The 19,285-nt window shown below is 37.4% G+C and overlaps 3 protein-coding genes across 3 annotated transcripts; 1 reads left to right on the top strand and 2 right to left on the bottom strand.

Annotated features, from left to right (window-relative positions):
* Positions 1 to 4,612: 4,612 nt before the first annotated feature.
* LOC306712411 (cystatin-A-like) lies at positions 4,613 to 5,546 on the bottom strand. Its single transcript, XM_079181682.1, has 3 exons — positions 5,393 to 5,546; positions 5,171 to 5,275; positions 4,613 to 4,925 (listed from the first exon to the last, which is right to left on the bottom strand). The coding sequence occupies exons 1-3, from the start codon at positions 5,459 to 5,461 to the stop codon at positions 4,800 to 4,802; spliced, it is 300 nt and encodes a 99-aa protein (XP_079037808.1). The 5' UTR covers positions 5,462 to 5,546; the 3' UTR covers positions 4,613 to 4,799.
* A 7,455-nt stretch (positions 5,547 to 13,001) lies between these two features.
* Positions 13,002 to 13,871, bottom strand: LOC306712142 (cystatin-B-like). Its single transcript, XM_079181264.1, has 3 exons — positions 13,759 to 13,871; positions 13,540 to 13,641; positions 13,002 to 13,294 (listed from the first exon to the last, which is right to left on the bottom strand). Exons 1-3 carry the CDS (start codon positions 13,825 to 13,827, stop codon positions 13,172 to 13,174), a joined length of 294 nt encoding a protein of 97 aa, XP_079037390.1. The 5' UTR covers positions 13,828 to 13,871; the 3' UTR covers positions 13,002 to 13,171.
* A 3,662-nt stretch (positions 13,872 to 17,533) lies between these two features.
* LOC306712437 (stefin-C-like) lies at positions 17,534 to 19,214 on the top strand. The gene is made up of 3 exons (XM_079181721.1): positions 17,534 to 17,664; positions 17,783 to 17,887; positions 18,137 to 19,214. The coding sequence occupies exons 1-3, from the start codon at positions 17,596 to 17,598 to the stop codon at positions 18,260 to 18,262; spliced, it is 300 nt and encodes a 99-aa protein (XP_079037847.1). The 5' UTR covers positions 17,534 to 17,595; the 3' UTR covers positions 18,263 to 19,214.
* Positions 19,215 to 19,285: the final 71 nt, after the last annotated feature.

The raw sequence follows: 19,285 nt of genomic DNA, 5'->3' as shown, positions 1-19,285 counted from the left end.
ATGAGACCCCAGTGATGACAAGTCACACTGAGTTGCGACTTAGCTTCTCCTGGAGCATGGTGTTATCTTGAACTCAAATCAGGCTTTTTGCTGAACAAGCAGGCCTCCGGTCTTTTCCTTTCTTCAAAGCACATGGTGACCACAAGGCTTGTCGTCACCATGTGCTCACCTATGTTGGGGTCTGACTATGTGCTGGCATATGTACAAAGAAACATTCTTTGGAATTCCCAGACAGGGAATGATTGCATTACTAGCAACAGGTACGAGGCCTGAAGTAATTTTTAAGAGAACTCAGGAGGTTTTTGAAGCCTCATGTTTAAACAAACTATCACCAGCCATGATGATTAAAATGTTAGCTGAATACAAAAAACACGAATAAAGCTGATTCTGACCCAACAAGGAAACAGTTGTTAACTCTCTCAAAGCATTCGTGACTTACACAGAACAAGCCATTCACACAGATAGGAGGAAGAAACAAACACAAGGACTGAGATCCAAACGTCACTGGCCCTGGACCAAGATAGCCTGAAGTCTTGTTTTGGCGCAAATTCAGAGTTTGAGTGTGAGAACGAAATTAAAGAGAATCAAGGTGTGATTTATGTGTTTTGACACATCATTAGAAAAATAAATATGACTTCTACAGGTAATGATTGCACAATGACTGACCTGCTGGAAGCAAAATGGTAACAAATAAGAGGCCTGAAGTAATCAAAGATTCAGCAAATAACTGAAGATTAGGACCAAAAGATTAGTTTTAAATCAGGATTCAAAGACCTCAACTGTTTGATGTGAGCAGGAAGGTCATTCCAGAGGAAGGATCCGTTTTCAACACTGTTAATGAATGATTTCATTTTAAAGCTCTGTGTCACTTTATTCTGCGCTTTTTCTGCTTTTCAATGAAGACAACTTCATTGTTTGATTCAGACTCTATGGAAACTTAACTTTGATTATTTACTGTGAGTCAACAACCAACATTTGTTGGAACTTAGATTATAGCATTCGTGTGGCATTTGATGTCTATTTAAAACATATGTATTACCCATGTCTCCCATTGTACAAGGAAGGTTTGACTGGTTCACCTAAAAGACATGATTTAAATATGAAGATATTTAGATTCATCCAGATTGTCCAGCTGCAACATTTTATTGAGCTGGAAAACGAGTAAATAGAGACAAAAAACTCACATGAGCCGTGGGAGAAGTAAGCTTTTGTGCTTGTTTTGGTAGGAATTTAGAGGTTGAGTTTCAATCCAAGAGTATGAATCTCAAATGCAGAAATGAGAGAAGCAATATCTCCAATGAACCTCAATCATACATCTTACTACTGGTAATATTGACGTGTATATATATATATATTGGAACGTCTTTGGGCAGTAGCAGCAGTTTAAAGACATTGTTCAATCTGTATTATTTACTCTGAAAGTCCCTCAAAGTTCACTGAGAGACGATCACAACACCACAACAAGATGGTTTCAGGCACAGGCTTGTCTTTGAGATTGGCCTCAAATAACTGATTGATGCCAAATCACCGTCATTCAGTAATTATGATGAAATTCTTTAGAAGTAGTCGACACAATCACAAGGCTTGGAAAACACACCCCAGATAGAGCCTGTGGGGAACAACATCAGTTAAAAACTGTATTTTGACTCTTTTTATACCTGAATTTAGTTTCTTATAGCAGAAACCTCCTCTCCTCTGAGATTTAAACTCAGTCTTTTAAGCTGTTATGCACTTTTATTTTAGTAACAAAAATAAAAGAACAGTGGTGAGAGTATTTTCTTTTACGTAACAGTAAAATAGATATCTTTCTATTCCTGCCTTTGAGCAGTGGTGACCTAAAGGTATAGAAGTGGGCTTTGATTGTCTTCAATACGCGAACCAGCCTTCTCTTTATGCATCCATGGTACCAGCAGGATGAATGCCCTGCCCCTCCCTCATTACCACCACTGAGAGGCCCTTGAGCAAGGCCTTTAATGCATTAGAGATCAGATCACACTGTGGTTGGGTGACTTTCAGGTGAATTTGTTTTTTAACCTTTCGAAGTTCAAAGTTGTTTTGCCTTAAATGTGTCATTAAAGTCACCTTTAGGTTGTAAAGGTATTTAATATCACACTGTGATTTTCAGTCAGGTTTTCCAGAATAAAACAGGAGGATCATCAGCTAAAAGTGGACATTAACTTGGATTCATTGGTTGTTGATTTTACAGAGTAATTATGAAGGACAAAATCCGCGAGCACATATGAGATCCACGGGCGCGTGTAGAGGTCCTGCGCGTGCAATTCAAACAGTAACGTCACTCCGCACAGAATACCTCTGCTCGCACCAGCACTATTGAAACCCGCGAGGACAAAACCATGCTTTGAGGAGAGAGGAGCGTCTCCTGGAGCGCAACTTCTATCACTGCTCTTCTGCTCACAACGCTGCTTTTTCTTTTTGACACTAAGTGGGGGGACCAAGTCACCATCATATCATTAAATGTAATTGGTTACAATCCTCGTCGTTGGATTGATCAGATATTAATCCCGAGGTAAATAATGTACATTGAGCTCCACTACACCTCAGAGCTAAATAATGCACTTTTTACTACACTATCTCAGAGGTAAATACTGTAGTTTTTACTACACTATCTCAGCGGTGTAGGAGCCATTAGTTATGTCTGTGTATTTACGTCAATATGTTTATATTGTGAGCCTATACCTCAAGTTGACGACGGATGGCAGTGTGGTTCAGTGTGGCAGGTAAATTGTATATGGGGCACAGGTGCAACAGGCAGTCTAATGATGCATGGTGACGGAGAGATCGCACGGTTTCTACCGCTCGCAGGCTTGTATTCACTGGGCAGCCACACCAGAAAAAGCCAAGTCAGTCACTGCACAGGTTTGCTTGCAATATAAAGGAATCGGTCTGTAACCCGAGGGCGTAGGTTTGGTCTTAGCATTGGTAGGGACACTGCCAGTCACAAACGTTTCCCAGTTGTGCAGCCAAAAAAGACAACAACAGAAAAATCTATTCTGCAGCACTTAATAGGCTATAAATAAAGTGCTTTCCTCCTTTATGCAATTATTAGTAGTGCTGGGCAACGATTAACATTTTTAATCTCGATTAATCGCAAGGATTTTTTGCAATTAATCGCATTGTTATGGCAAAGTTCAATAATGAATTCAAAAGTAGTGTATTGCGCAGTTTAATTTTAAAAGTACTGCTATATGAACAAAAGTGCAATAACATTTGGTTTTCACACTTTAAACAAATAAGGTGCTTTTTAACAGCAGTATTCCCTTTACACAGTAACAGTTATATTTCTTGCACTATCTGTGCTCAGTGTGCTGACTGTATGTGAAACGTGTTCCACTGCTGTGCAACAGGAAAAAAATGTTTCAGCAAAAATGTCTGTCTTCATGACAGTCAGAGCATGTGAATGCAGCTCTACTGTTGATCAATATAATGCTGTAACTCCGAGGTGATGATGGTTACCCAGCGATCAAAGAATAAAGACACGTTACGCACAATTTAGGTGTATTTTCCCTTTAACTCACGAGATGCAGGTAGCGTGTTTTATACTTAATGTGAATATAATTCATACTTTGTTAGCATCTTATTCTGAAAACCGGATGTTAGTCTGAAGAAACCGGATGTTGTCTCACGTTAATCTTTCCGCTAACTTTCATCAAAGTCCTTCGCTCGCTCCCGATCTGTGCCGTTTGAATGCGTTTACTATGAATTTCAGCATATAGGTGCACTAACATGTAAGTGTCTGCTGAGTTGACCACGGAGATCTGAGTGTCTGCTGACTTTACCGCAGCGATGTCCAGTAATCTCCATTCCTCCACCGCTGCCAGTGAGCAACGACTTTCAAAATAAAAAGAAACGCTTAACGTTAACTTGCCCAGCACTAATAATAATACGAATATTTTGGCTTCTGCTGCTTTTATTTGTGGCGACAGAAAAAATGCGTTGCTTAAATATTTTAAAATCATATGATATTTTGTGAAAGATTGTTAATATAACGCTACGTAAAGTGTCAGTTCAGCTACATTGGAAAAACAAAAACATATTCTCTCATTGACAACTATTTAGCCATGAAGATAGTTGTATAGATGAAACAAGACAAATTATTTGTCATAGTTTTGAGAAACATGTCAGATTTCTGTCGCCACAAATAAAAGCAGCAAAAGCCAAAATATTCAACCTTTAGTCATATACCCATATAGAAATTTGATAGCATATTTCATTAGATCCCCCTGCCCTCTAAATGCCCACTTCTTTTAAAACACACCATAGATAGATTGCTGCTTCCCAAAACCACATATCTTTGTGTTCATACATTCAAAGTTGGGTTAGTTTATGTAAGCTCCCTTTTATAATTTCAGAAGAATGTATGAAGTATTTTTGTCCTCCAGGACACCTGTCAAGTAACTGACGAAGATTTTTCCTGGTTTGTGTAATCAGAACTCACATGAGAAGATTAAAGATCTTTTTCTGTGTTAAAGTCTGGGAGGGGATTTATTTACCTTTTTTAATCTAATTATCACCGTTTCTTCCAGCCAATAAAACATATATTTTAGATATCAGACAAATGCTGCATATAAGAACCACAAGACATATATGAAGATTTTTTTTAAAGGCTTTCTTTATTATTTCAATTGAAGGTTGTTCATTCAACTTGCTTTTTTCCAACACCAAATATTTGAATTGTGTTAATAAATTCAAAATCAATGTCAAATCATTTCAGGATAAAGAAGCAGAGCACTTCAATATGAGAATGCAGCCAATTTTAACTGTTGAAACAGGTTGTTTGATCACTTGGGAAAAGGTTCGAGGAGGTCATCTTCGGTTTTGTGCTGCTGCACACCACGAAGCGTAACCACTCCATCAGGTTTCCCGTAGAGACTGAGATGAATGTATTCCTCTCCTCCAACATTAACCTGCAGGAAAAAAGAGAGGAACATTGGACATCTGAAAGAATATATTTGATCTTGTGTTGCTGAACCCTGAGGACCTTCTACCATCAGAGGTGTGTTTATAGTTTAACTCTTTACTGTCCTGCCATTAATTTGACATATCAGATTACATTGGATGTCACAAATAATGTTAAATCAACCTGTATATCATACAAAGACACTTCTGAGGCTTTCATTTTTAGTTTTTTAAATATCACAATATTATTTACCTTGATGATGTAGTTTTGTCCTCCTGTCACAATCTGATTCCTGTATTTAACTGCTGTGAACTCCCCATAGTTCACTCCTGTCATTTTATCCACATCAGGTTTCATCTGTGTATGAATGAATTAAAATGTGATGTAAATCCAGACTGAAATATAAACCAGAGTTTAGAGACACTCAGAGAGTTGAGTGTGGTTGGTGAAGAATGGAGGTAGATTGAATCTCACCTGAACACAAATCTTCTGAATTTCCTCAGTGGCATCCATTGTCGGACTCCATTCTGCAGGTCCAGCCATTGTCACAAGGTCCGTTGAAGTTAACAGAGAAGTCAACTGTCTGCTTTTACGTGTCTCGTGTGTTCATGTTCAGCTGGTTATCAGATGTATTTATACTGTGTAACCACCCTGGATACAGACTGGAAGGTGGCTCTGATGAAGTTCTGGGTGGAGCTACAGTGAAGATGTAACCTCACATGACTGTGATGAAGAAACACAGTGTATTGCTTGAGCCATTTAAATAAGTATACTACATGTAGATTTGTTTAGGTAAAAATATCACCTTAAAAAATGTGACAAAGAATCTTCACCAGTCATAGAGTACTTGATATAATTCCTGTTCACGTGCAGTCAGAATAGCCTCTTTATTGTGTAATAATTCTGAGATGAAGGAGCAGAGTATTCATATGAGACTGCAGATATATAACTAACAGAACCTGTTAATGTTAAATATGGAAACATGACTTCAGTCAGTGTATTTCCCTGTTTGGTTAGATTTTAAATGCTCACTACTCCTATTTTTTTATTCCCACAAAATGTATTAAATATTGTTTTTCTCTTCCAGGACACCTGTCAATTAACTGAGACTAAGAAAGTGTTTCCTGGTCTGTGTGATCAGAACTCACAATATGAGCAAGTTTCTTTTATTATTTGATCAGAGTGAAGTTAAAAATATAAGTCTGTGACAAGGTTTGTGTGAACTAAAGAGATCTATTAAGCTTTTTTAATTCATTTGTTACCTTTTCTTCAAGATTTTGTCAGATTTTTTATACAGACTAAATAAATGAAAAGCAAATGTTTAATATAAGAGCCACAATAAATATATAGAGATATATAGAAGGTTGTGCATTCAACTTGCTGCTTCCCAACACCAAATACCTTTATTTCTATATGTTAATACATTCAAAATCATGTCAAATCCTTCCAGGATGAAGAAGCAGAGCGTTGTAATATGAGATCGCCTCCTATAAGTATTTCACTGTTGAAAAAGGTTGTTTGATCACTTTGATCATTCAAGGATAAGAGAGAGAACTCACAACATGAGAAGGTTATTACATTTAACTGGATGTCACAAAAAATGTTCATTCAACCTGTATATCATACACACATCTGAGGCTTAACATTTTTTGTTTTCAAATGTCACAATATTATTTGCCTTTGATGAGGAAGTTTTCTCCTTCCACAACCTGACTTCTCTAATTCCTGATAGTTCTTGTCTGTCTTTTCCTCCTTTTGACGCATAGAAACACATGCATGTGTGTCACTGTTTATCCATGGTGATTTGGGCAAATGACAAACCTTTGGAAATGACGGGAGCTATCATTAAGTCTTGTTGTGGCACAAATTCAGAGGTTGAGCGTGAGAATGAAATGAAAGGCAAGGTGTGTTTTATGTGTTTTGACACAGTAAGTAGAAAAAGACAACTTCTTTGGAATTTGGCTCCTACAGGTAACGATTGCACAATGACTGACATACTCAAAGGTTATTGGCAATGTTGGGAACGAAAAGGAGCGCGTTTGAGTTATCAGCAAATATGAAAAACTAAATTATTGACATCAATAGAATTATTAATGTCAGTAAGATTATTGACAATTATTAATAACAATAACAACACAGCAACATTGTGTTCTTGCCTCCTTGCAAGCTTCGAGGTTTCAAGGTTTCGCAGAGTTTTATGGTTTCAGGGACAGGCAGAGCTGCAGCACCGGAACCCCTGTGGAGCCTGTGGTTCTCGGCCAATGAGACCCCAGTGATGACAAGTCACACTGAGTTGCGACTTAGCTTCTCCTGGAGCATGGTGTTATCTTGAACTCAAATCAGGCTTTTTGCTGAACAAGCAGGCCTCCGGTCTTTTCCTTTCTTCAAAGCACATGGTGACCACAAGGCTTGTCGTCACCATGTGCTCACCTATGTTGGGGTCTGACTATGTGCTGGCATATGTACAAAGAAACATTCTTTGGAATTCCCAGACAGGGAATGATTGCATTACTAGCAACAGGTACGAGGCCTGAAGTAATTTTTAAGAGAACTCAGGAGGTTTTTGAAGCCTCATGTTTAAACAAACTATCACCAGCCATGATGATTAAAATGTTAGCTGAATACAAAAAACACGAATAAAGCTGATTCTGACCCAACAAGGAAACAGTTGTTAACTCTCTCAAAGCATTCGTGACTTACACAGAACAAGCCATTCACACAGATAGGAGGAAGAAACAAACACAAGGACTGAGATCCAAACGTCACTGGCCCTGGACCAAGATAGCCTGAAGTCTTGTTTTGGCGCAAATTCAGAGTTTGAGTGTGAGAACGAAATTAAAGAGAATCAAGGTGTGATTTATGTGTTTTGACACATTCATTAGAAAAATAAATATGACTTCTACAGGTAATGATTGCACAATGACTGACCTGCTGGAAGCATAATGGTAACAAATAAGAGGCCTGAAGTAATCAAAGATTCAGCAAATAACTGAAGATTAGGACCAAAAGATTAGTTTTAAATCAGGATTCAAAGACCTCAACTGTTTGATGTGAGCAGGAAGGTCATTCCAGAGGAAGGATCCGTTTTTAACACCGCTGAATGATTTCATTTTAAACCTATGTGTCACTTTTTCTGCTTTTCAATGAAGACAACGTTGCATGTGAAGAGTGTTTGCTTCAGACTAGAAATTTCACTTTGAGTATTTAGTGTGAGCAACTAACAACCAACAACATTTGTTGGAACTTAGATTATAGCATTTGTGTGGCATTTGATGTCTATTTAAAACATATGTATTACCCATGTCTCCCATTGTACAAGGAAGGTTTGACTGGTTCACCTAAAAGACATGATTTAAATATGAAGATATTTAGTTTCATCCAGATTGTCCAGGTGCAACTTTTTATTGAGCTGGAAAACGAGTAAATAGAGACAAAAAACTCACATGAGCCGTGGGAGAAGGAAGCTTTTGTGCTTGTTTTGGTAGGAATTTAGAGGTTGAGTTTCAATCCAAGAGTATGAATCTCAAATGCAGAAATTAGAGAAGCAAAATCTCCAATGAACCTCAATCATACATCTTAATACTGGTAATATTGACGTGTATATATATATATATATATATATATATTGGAACGTCTTTGGGCAGTAGCAGCAGTTTAAAGACATTGTTCAATCTGTATTATTTACTCTGAAAGTCCCTCAAAGTTCACTGAGAGACGATCACAACACCACAACAAGATGGTTTCAGGCACAGGCTTGTCTTTGAGATTGGCCTCAAATAACTGATTGATGCCAAATCACCGTCATTCAGCAATTATGATGAAATTCTTTAGAAGTAGTCGACACAATCACAAGGCTTGGAAAACACACCCCAGATAGAGCCTGTGGGGAACAACATCAGTTAAAAACTGTATTTTGACTCTTTTTATACCTGAATTTAGTTTCTTATAGCAGAAACCTCCTCTCCTCTGAGATTGAAAGTAAGGCTTTTAAGCTGTTATGCACTTTTATTTTAGTAACAAAAATAAAAGAACAGTGGATGAGAGTATTTTCTTTTACGTAACAGTAAAATAGAAATCTTTCTATTCCTGCCTTTGAGCAGTGGTGACCTAAAAGTATAGAAGTGGGCTTTGATTGTCTTCAATACCCGAACCAGCCTTCTCTTTATGCATCCAGCAGGATGAATGCCCTGCCCCTCCCTCATTACCACCACTGAGAGGCCCTTGAGCAAGGCCTTTAATGCATTAGAGATCAGATCACACTGTGGTTGGGTGACTTTCAGGTGAATTTGTTTTTTAACCTTTCGAAGTTCAAAGTTGTTGTCCCTTAAATGTGTCATTAAAGTCACCTTTAGGTTGTAAAGGTATTTAATATCACACTGTGATTTTCAGTCAGGTTTTTCAGAATAAAACAGGAGGATCATCAGCTAAAAGTGGACATTAACTTGGATTCATTGGTTGTTGATTTTACAGAGTAATTATGAAGGACAAAATCCGCGAGCACATATGAGATCCACGGGCGCGTGTAGAGGTCCTGCGCGTGCAATTCAAACAGTCACGTCACACAGAATACCTCTGCTCGCACCAGCACTATTGAAACCCGCGAGGACAAAACCATGCTTTGAGGAGAGAGGAGCGTCTCCTGGAGCGCAACTTCTATCACTGCTCTTCTGCTCACAACGCTGCTTTTTCTTTTTGACACTAAGTGGGGGGACCAAGTCACCATCATATCATTGAATGTAATTGGTTACAATCCTCGTCGTTGGATTGATCAGATATTAATCACGAGGTAAATAATGTACATTGAGCTCCACTACACCTCAGAGCTAAATAATGCACTTTTTACTACACTATCTCAGAGGAGGAGCCATTAGTTATGTCTGTGTATATACGTCAATATGTTTATATTAGGAGCCCATACCTCAAGTTGACGACGGGTGGCAGTGTGGTTCAGTGTGGCAGGTAAATTGTTTATGGGGCACAGGTGCAACAGGCAGGCTCATGATGCGTGGTGACGGAGAGATCGCACGTTTTTTACCGCTCGCAGCCACACCAGAAAGCCAAGTTAGTCATCATATCACCGCACAGGTTTGCTTGCAATATGAATGTATCAGTCTGTAAACCGGATGCTCTAATAAAGGGGAACCTCACTTAACAGTGAATCCGCCTGGAATCTCCTCACTGAAGCGCTTAAAAACATGGTCTTCTCCCGCCACCCGAGTGGCTAATTTCTGGAATTGGATAAAGTCACTACAAAGGTTAATATAGTACTTTTCACTCCACTACATCTCGGAGGTAAATATTCTACATTTTGACATCTTTTGTTAATTTTTCAGACTGTGGAGGCTGATGAAATACAAAGCACGTTAATAGCGTTTTGAAATACAAAAAATAAATTGTGTTTCTTTTGTAAATAAACTGGAGTCAAGTTGCGGATTGATTTAAATTCCCTCTATCATTCTTTTCCACATAATGTGTGTTTGATAGTGAAACCTCTTGTGGTCTTAATTGATTAAAACATGATGTGATCATATTCAATCATACTGTGTTTACAGATAAAATGTAGCTGTATTTACTGTGAGCACGAATTTTGACCCAGTCAAAGATTTGGAGCCAAGATAATGAACCACTGTTTGTATATTGACTGTTTGCCAAGGACCCTAATGAATACATAGTGACGTTATTTTGGTTCTGTTTGACCAATGAGTGGTTCAATGATGACGTATATTTGGAGGCCACATTCTGAAGTTAGCAGCAACTGGTTCCCTGGATCAAAAGCCAATGGGATGTTGGACTATTGCAGAAAATATGCTCTGTGGCTATGACATGTTTACTTTTAGGTTTTATTCAGCAAGATAATTTTCACAAATGATCACTACTTTCATACTTTTTGAAGCGTGAATGCAATTGGCACAAGTAAAAATCTGACTTTAGGGTATAAACAAACTACATCATGGCCACATGAGCGTGAATATACACTGTAAGGCTGTGGAGGCGGACTAGTCGGTGTGGTGTTTTGTAGTTTGCCACTTGTTGGCAACATACTTTTTTTACAACATTTGAAAGCTTCAAAAGTCACGATAGGAGTATTTATATATTTTATATCTTAGAATAACAGTTAAAATCTCTTAAGCTTGTGTCAACCATATACCTTATTTCAGACGTCTAACTAAAAAGCCACGTTGAGAAGAGGGAAGTCCAAAAATGCGAACAAATTTAGGACTCATTCTTGCACCACTCTATAGAGAATAACACATGTTTATAAAAGGCTTATCTATGGTGTGTTTTAAAAGAAGTGGGCATTTAGAGGGCAGGGGGATCTAATGAAATATGCTATCAAATTTCTATATGGGTATATGACTAAAGGTTGAATATTTTTGGCTTCTGCTGCTTTTATTTGTGGCGACAGAAATCTGACATGTTTCTCAAAACTATGACAAATAATCTGTCTTGTTTCATCTATACAACTATCTTCATGGCTAAATAGTTGTCAATGAGAGAATATGTTTTTCCAATGTAGCTGAACTGACACTTTACATAGCGTTATATTAACAATCTTTCACAAAATATCATATGATTTTAAAATATTTAAGCAACGCATTTTTCCTGCCATGTTTCCAGTTCAAGCTTATGCATTCAGAGCTGAATGTTGAAGAAGTTGTCAATGATAGAAGTCAGAAGGTAGGCTGACTATTAATAGTAATGTCCTATAATCACACCTAAATGCTCTGTCACTATTTTATAAGTTACTTATCCCTGATTTGCCGTGTTTAGGTTTTCAGTGAAAGGTGCAGAATCCACTACACGCCTCCGAAGGTGAAGTGAAGCTCCGTCTGATGAGAGGAGCTGCTTCACTCGAGGTTTGAATCCAGACTGGAGCTGAAACTACGACCTGCTGCTGAGTCCTGACTGCAGGCTGCAGACCATCCAGACCGCGCTGACCTCTTCTCCAACACACTTGTATTCCATTGTGTCTGTTGCATTGCATTACCACAGCAGTCATTAGTGTGCTTCTTTAATGAGAAACATTGTACAAAAAGAGTGTTTGGTTGTTTTGTTTTTTTAAATAACAATAACATGTTTTAAAACGATGTTTTGTCTGTGATTTAAATAATTCGTGAGTCTTTTGAGGAACTTTTCTACCTGCAATGAAGTGGTACAGTTTAATCCACTCCGTCTTAAGTTCTTGAAATATTTTAAATGTCTAAACTGTCAGCTGAATTGGCAGTTAATTGTGTTCAGACTTTCATGGTTCCCAGATAATGAATCTTAACAATGTGAGCTTGTTAGCATTGAGCTCAAAGCACCACTGTGCCTCAGTAAAGCCTCACAGAGCTGCTTGCAGGCTGTAGATGTGTAATGTTGTTATTCTTCATTGTTTGATTCAGGAAAGTTGGTCATTAGTGTCAGTGTATTTTCTTGTTTGGTTAGATTCTTGATGCTCCCTAATCCTTTTATTTAATCTCAAGAATGTTCACCAGGACACCTGTCATCTAACACACGGTGGGACAGTGTTTTCTGGTTTGTGTGATCAGAACACACAATATGAGAAAGATCAAAATCTATCTCACTGCTAAAGTTTATGTAAACTAAAGAGATTTATTCAACTTTTGACATTTTTTTATAACCATTTCTTCCAGCCAAGATGATTTCTACTTTGGAAATCAGACAAATGACTTCATATAAGAATCACAAAAAATGGAGATTTCTTTAATGTTTTCTCTTGAAGGAAGTGTATTCAACTTGCTGCTTCTTAAACCCACATATATTTGTGTTCATACATTCAAAGTTGGGTTAGTTTATGTAAGCTCCCTTTTATAATTTCAGAAGAATGTATAAAGTATTTTTGTCCTCCAGGACACCTGTCAAGTAACTGACGAAGGTTTTTCCTGGTTTGTGTAATCAGAACTCACATGAGAAGATTAAAGATCTTTTTCTGTGTTAAAGTCTGGGAGGTGATTTATTTACCTTTTTTAATCTAATTGTCACCGTTTCTTCCAGCCAATAAAACATATATTTTAGATATCAGACAAATGCTGCATATAAGAACCACAAGACATATATGAAGATTTTTTTTAAAGGCTTTCTTTATTATTTCAATTGAAGGTTGTGCATTCAACTTGCTGCTTCCCAACACCAAATATTTGAATTGTGTTAATAAATTCAAAATCAATGTCAAATCATTTCAGGATAAAGAAGCAGAGCACTTCAATATGAGAATGCAGCCAATTTTAACTGTTGAAACAGGTTGTTTGATCACTTGGGAAAAGGTTTGAGGAGGTCATCTTTGGTTTTGTGCTGCACACCACGAAGCGTAACCACTCCATCAGGTTTTCGGTAGAGACTCACATGAATGTATTCCTCTCCTCCAACATAAACCTGCAGGAAAAAAGAGAGGAACATTGGACATCTGAAAGAATATATTTGATCTTGTGTTGCTGAACCCTGAGGACCTTCTACCATCAGAGGTGTGTTCATAGTTTAACTGTTTACTGTCCTGCCATTAATTTGACATATCAGATTACATTGGATGTCACAAATAATGTTAAATCAACCTGTATATCATACAAAGACACTTCTGAGGCTTTCATGTTTAGTTTTTTAAATATCACAATATTATTTACCTTGATGATGTAGTATTGTCCTGTCACAATCTGATTCCTGTATTTAACTGCTTTGAACTCCCCATAGTTCACTCCTGTCATTTTATCCACATCAGGTTTCATCTGTGTATGAATGAATTAAAATGTGATGTAAATCCAGACTGAAATATAAACCAGGGTTTAGAGACACTCAGAGAGTTGAGTGTGGTTGGTGAAGAATGGAGGTAGATTGAATCTCACCTGATCACAAATCTTCTGAATTTCCTCAGTGGCATCCATTGTCGGACTCCATTCTCCAGATCCAGCCATTGTCACAAGGTCCGTTGAAGTTAACAGAGAAGTCAACTGTCTGCTTTTACATGTCTCGTGTGTTCATGTTCAGCTGGTTATCAGATGTATTTATACTGTGTAACCTCCCTGGATACAGACTGGAAGGTGGCTCTGATGAAGTTCTGGGTGGAGCTACAGTGAAGATGTAACCTCACATGACTGTGATGAAGAAACACAGTGTATTGCTTGAGCTATTTAAATAAGTATACTACATGTAGATTTGTTTAGGTAAAAATATCACCTTAAAAAAGTTTCTTTCATTATTTGATCAGAGTGAAGTTGAAAATATAAAGTCTGTGTTAAGGTTTGTGTAAACGAAAGGGATATATTTACCTTTTTAAATTAAAAGACTTACTTTCAATCTCAGAGGAGAGGAGGTTTCTGCTATAAGAAACTAAATTCAGGTCAAAAAAAGATTCAAAATACAGTTTTTATCTGATGTTGTTCCACAGGGTCTATCTGTGGTGTGTTTTTTAAGCCTTGTGATTGTGTCGACTACTTCTAAAAACTTTCATCATAATTGCTGAATGACGGTGATTTGCCATCAATCAGTTATTTGAGGCCAATCTCAAAGACAAGCCTGTACCTGAAACCATCTTGTTGTGGTGTTGTGATCGTGTCTCAGTGAACTTTGAGGGACTTTCAGAGTAAATAATACAGATTGAACAATGTCTTTAAACTGCTGCTACTGCCCAAAGACGTTCCAATATATATATATATACACGTCAATATTACCAGTAGTAAGATGTATGATTGAGTTTCATTGGAGATATTGCTTCTCTAATTTCTGCATTTGAGATTCATACTCTTGGATTGAAACTCAACCTCTAAATTCCTACCAAAACAAGCACAAAAGCTTCCTTCTGCTACAAAAGCTACCCATGTCTCTATTTACTCTTTTCCAGCTCAATAAAAAGTTGCAACTGGACAATCTGGATGAAACTAAATATCTTCATATTTTAAATCATGTCTTTTAGGTGAACCAGTCAAACCTTCCTTGTACAATGGGAGACATGGGTAATACATATGTTTTAAATAGCCATCAAATGCAACACGAATGCTATAATCTAAGTTCCAACAAATGTTGTTGGTTGTTAACACTCAAAGTTAAGTTTCTATAGAGTCTGAAGCAAACAATGAAGTTGTCTTCATTGAAAAGCAGAATAAAGTGACACAGAGCTTTAAAATGAAATCATTCAGCATTGTTAAAAACGGATCCTTCCTCTGGAATGACCTTCCTGCTCACATCAAACAGTTGAGGCCTTTAAATCCTGATTTAAAACTAATCTTTTGGTCCTAATCTTCAGTTATTTGCTGAATCTTTGATTACTTCAGGCCTCTTATTTGTTACCATTATGCTTCCAGCAGGTCAGTCATTGTGCAATCATTACCTGTAGAAGTCATATTTATTTTTCTAATAACTGTGTCAAAACACATAAAACACACCTTGGTTACCTTTAATTTCGTTCTCACACTCAAACTCTGAATTTGTGCCACAACAAGACTTCAGGCTATCTTGGTCCAGGGCCAGTGACGTTTGGATCTCAGTCCTTGTGTTTGTTTCCTTCCTCCTATCTGTGTGAATGGCTTGTTCTGTGTAAGTCACGAATGCTTTGAGAGAGTTAACAACTGTGCTTTGAAGAAAGGAAAAGACCGGAGGCCTGCTTGTTCAGCAAAAAGCCTGATTTGAGTTCAAGATAACACCATGCTCCAGGAGAAGCTAAGTCGCACCTCAGTGTGACTTGTCATCACTGGGGTCTCATTGGCCGAGAACCACAGGCTCCACAGGGGTTCCGGTGCTGCAGCTCTGCCCGTCCCTGAAACCATGAAACTCTGCGAAACCTTGAAACCTTGAAACTTGCAAGGAGGAAAAAACACAACGTTGCTGTGTTGTTATTGTTATTAATAATAGTTAATAATCTTACTGACATTAATAATTCTATTGATGTCAATAATTTAGTTTTTCATATTTGCTGATAACTCAAACACGCTCCTTTTCGTTCCCAACACCTGTTGCCATTAACCTTTGAGTATGTTAGTCATTGCGTAATATTTACTTGTATAGTAGCCAAATTCCAAATAATTTTTCTTTGTACCTTTGTACCTGTTGCCACCAGTCATTGTGCAATCGTTACCTGTAGGAGCCTTTTTCACAACAAGACTTAGCTCCCGTCATTTCCAAAGGTTTGTCATTCGCCCAAATCAACATGGATAATCAGTGACACACACGCATGTGTTTCTATGAAGCAATAGCTGCTCTCAAGTTCAAGACTGTCCTTCACAAATACAAGATTCAATCCAAGAGTATGAATCTCAAATGCAGAAATGAGAGAAGCAGTATCTCAAATGAACCCCAATGATACATCTTACTGCTGGTAATATTGGCGTATATATATTGCAACGTCTTCGGGCAGTAGCAGCCAAACTGCCAAATGTTCTAGTTATGATTATTATTAAGCCTGCAGGATTATAGACAGTGTGGCTGTGCACAAGGCTTTACAGCCACACTGAACTAGAAATGCTTCGTCTTTGTAATAGAGTATCTCTGGCGCTCCTGACGGCTCTTTTAAAGGCCCAGTTTCTGAATCAGGCTGTGTGAATTTGTCAATGGTTGAGTTTTTGATACTTTCAAGGTATCAATTTAGCACCTAGACCTGCTTTATAATACAAAAATGGAAACATGGAAATATCACTTTCGACAATACGGGACCAACTTAAGAAAACTTTCAAATATTGCAAACCTACTCAATTCATCAGTTGTCCTTTTGTAACAGCATTTATTTTATTGTCGCCTTGTTTTTATTGAATGTGAACAGGAAATAAATGACAAATACTTCATGGTCAGAGCAGATTCTTTGTCACATTTTTCCACCGTATTAGCTTTTCCTTAAATAAATCGACATGTAGTACATTTATTTAAATTCAAAGTGTTTAATTAATTGAAAACCTTGATTCACTGAGACAAAAGATGCCACTGTGGAAACTCAGACCATTTGTGATCAGGTAAGCATCAATATACCTTCATTCCTCACACTCAACCCTCTGGTCTGCATTTCAGTCTGGATTTACATCACGTTTAATTCATTCAGACGCAGGTGAAGCGTCAAAAGGAGGAAAAGACAGACAAGAACTATCAGGAATTAGAGAAGTCAGGTTGTGGAAGAAGAAAACTTCCTCATCAAGGCAAAAAATATTGTGATATTTGACAACAAAAAAAGTAAAGCCTCAGATGTGTGTATGATTTAAAAGGTGAATGAACATTTTTTGTTACATCCAGTTGAATGTAATAACCTTCTCATGTTGTGAGTTCTCTCTCTTCCATTGACTGATCAAAGTGATCAAACAACCTTTTTCAACAGTGAAATACTTACAGGAAGCGATCTCATATTACAACGCTCTGCTTCTTCATCCTGAAAGGATTTGACATGATTTTGAATGTATTAACATATAGAAATAAAGGTATTTGGTGTTTTTTAAGGTGATACTGATATTTTTACCTCAACAAATCTACATGTAGTATACTTATTTAAATGGCTCAAGCAATACACTGTGTTTCTTCATCACAGTAATGTGAGATTACATTCTTCACTGTAGCTCCACCCAGAACTTCATCAGAGCCACCTTCCAGTCTGTATCCAGGGTGGTTACACAGTATAAATACATCTGATAACCAGCTGAACATGAACACACGAGACACGTAAAAGCAGACAGTTGACTTCTCTGTTAACTTCAACGAACTTTGTGACAATGAATGGATATGACAAATGGAGTGAGACATTGGATCCCACTAAGGACATTCACAGGATATCTAAACAGGTGAGATTCAATCTACCTTCATTCTTCACCACAAACCACACTCAACACTCTGAGTGTCTCTCAACTGGTTTATATTTCAGTCTGGATTAACATCACATTTTAATTCATTCATACGCAGGTGAAGGGCCAAGTGGAGAAAAAGACAGGCGAGGACTATCTGGAATTTAAAGCAGTTAAATACAGGTATCAGATGAAGGATGGAGGAGAAAACTACCTCATCAAGGTAAATAATATTGTGATGTTTGAAAAATAAAAATAAAAGCCTCAGATGTGTGTCTTTGTATGATGTACAGGTTGAATTAACATTATTTGTGACATCCAGTTGAATCTGATATCATGTCAAATTCATGGCAGGACAGTAAAGAGTTAAACTATAAACACACCTCTGATGGTAGAAGGTCCTCAGGGTTCAGCAACACAAGATCAAATATATTCTTTCAGATGTCCAATGTTCCTCTCTTTTTTCCTGCAGGTTAATGTTGGAGAGGACTACAATCATCTGAGTCTCTTCCAAGCAGTTCCATTTGAAGGAAAGATTGTGGTTCGTTGTGTGCAGCAGCACAAAACCAAAGACGACCCCCTCACACCTTTTCCCTAAAATAGGCTGCATTCTCATATTGAAGTGCTCTGCTTCTTTATCCTGAAATGATTTGACATTGATTTTGAATTTATTAACACAATAAAAATATTTGGTGTTGGGAAGCAGCAAGTTGAATGCACAACCTTCTATTGAAATAGTAAAGAAAGCCTTTAAAATAATTCTTTACATATTTCTTGTGGTTCTTATTTGCAGCATTTGTCTGATATCTGAAATATATGTTTTATTTGCTGGAAGAAACGGTGACGAATAGATTAAAAAAGGTAAATAAATCCCCTCCCAGACCTTAACACAGAAAAAGATCTTTAATCTTCTCATGTGAGTTCTGATTACACAAACCAGGAAAAACCTTCGTCAGTTACTTGACAAGTGTCCTGGAGGACAAAAGTACTTCATACATTCTTCTGAAATTATAAAAGGGAGCTTACATAAACTAACCCAACTTTGAATGTATGAACACAAAGATATGTGGTTTTGGGAAGCAGCAAGTTGAATACACTTCCTTCTAAATAAAAATAAAGAATTAAAAAAACATTTTTTGTGATTCTTATATGAAGTTATTTGTCTGATTTCCAAAGTAGAAATCATCTTGACTGGAAGAAATGGTTATAAAAACATTTGAAAAGGTGAATAAATCTCAGCGATATATTTTGATCTTACTCATATTGTGTGTTCTGATCACACAAACCAGGAAACAATGTCCCACCGTGTTAGATGACAAGTGTCCTGATGAACATTCTTCTGAGATTAAATAAAAGGAGTAGGGAGCATCAAGAATCTAACCAAACAAGGAGATACACAGACTAATGACCAACTTTCCTGAATCAAACAATGAAGAATAACAACATTACGCGTCTACAGACTGCCAGCAGCTCTGTGAGGCTTTACTGAGGCACAGTGGTGCTTTGAGCTCAATGCTAACAAGCTCACATTGTTAAGTTTCATTATCTGGGAACCATGAAAGTCTGTACACAATTAACTGCCAATTCTGACAGTATAAATAAAATATTTCAAGAACTTAAG

Source organism: Pholis gunnellus (genome assembly GCF_910591455.1).
Source record: "Pholis gunnellus genome assembly, chromosome: 20".
NCBI classification, from domain to species: domain Eukaryota; kingdom Metazoa; phylum Chordata; class Actinopteri; order Perciformes; family Pholidae; genus Pholis; species Pholis gunnellus.
Note: the sequence above shows the minus strand (reverse complement) of the source record. Positions and strands in the feature narration are given on the sequence as shown.

Coding starts and splice junctions, on each gene's coding strand:
- LOC306712437 (XM_079181721.1), top strand. CDS start 17,596: ATGAATGGATATGACAAATGGAGTGAGACATTGGATCCCACTAAGGAC. Junction 17,665..17,782: donor TTCACAGGATATCTAAACAG/GTGAGATTCAAT, acceptor ATTCATACGCAG/GTGAAGGGCCAAGTGGAGAA. Junction 17,888..18,136: donor GAGAAAACTACCTCATCAAG/GTAAATAATATT, acceptor TTTTTCCTGCAG/GTTAATGTTGGAGAGGACTA.
- LOC306712411 (XM_079181682.1), bottom strand. CDS start 5,461: ATGGCTGGACCTGCAGAATGGAGTCCGACAATGGATGCCACTGAGGAA. Junction 5,276..5,392: donor TTCAGAAGATTTGTGTTCAG/GTGAGATTCAAT, acceptor ATTCATACACAG/ATGAAACCTGATGTGGATAA. Junction 4,926..5,170: donor GACAAAACTACATCATCAAG/GTAAATAATATT, acceptor TTTTTCCTGCAG/GTTAATGTTGGAGGAGAGGA.
- LOC306712142 (XM_079181264.1), bottom strand. CDS start 13,827: ATGGCTGGATCTGGAGAATGGAGTCCGACAATGGATGCCACTGAGGAA. Junction 13,642..13,758: donor TTCAGAAGATTTGTGATCAG/GTGAGATTCAAT, acceptor ATTCATACACAG/ATGAAACCTGATGTGGATAA. Junction 13,295..13,539: donor GACAATACTACATCATCAAG/GTAAATAATATT, acceptor TTTTTCCTGCAG/GTTTATGTTGGAGGAGAGGA.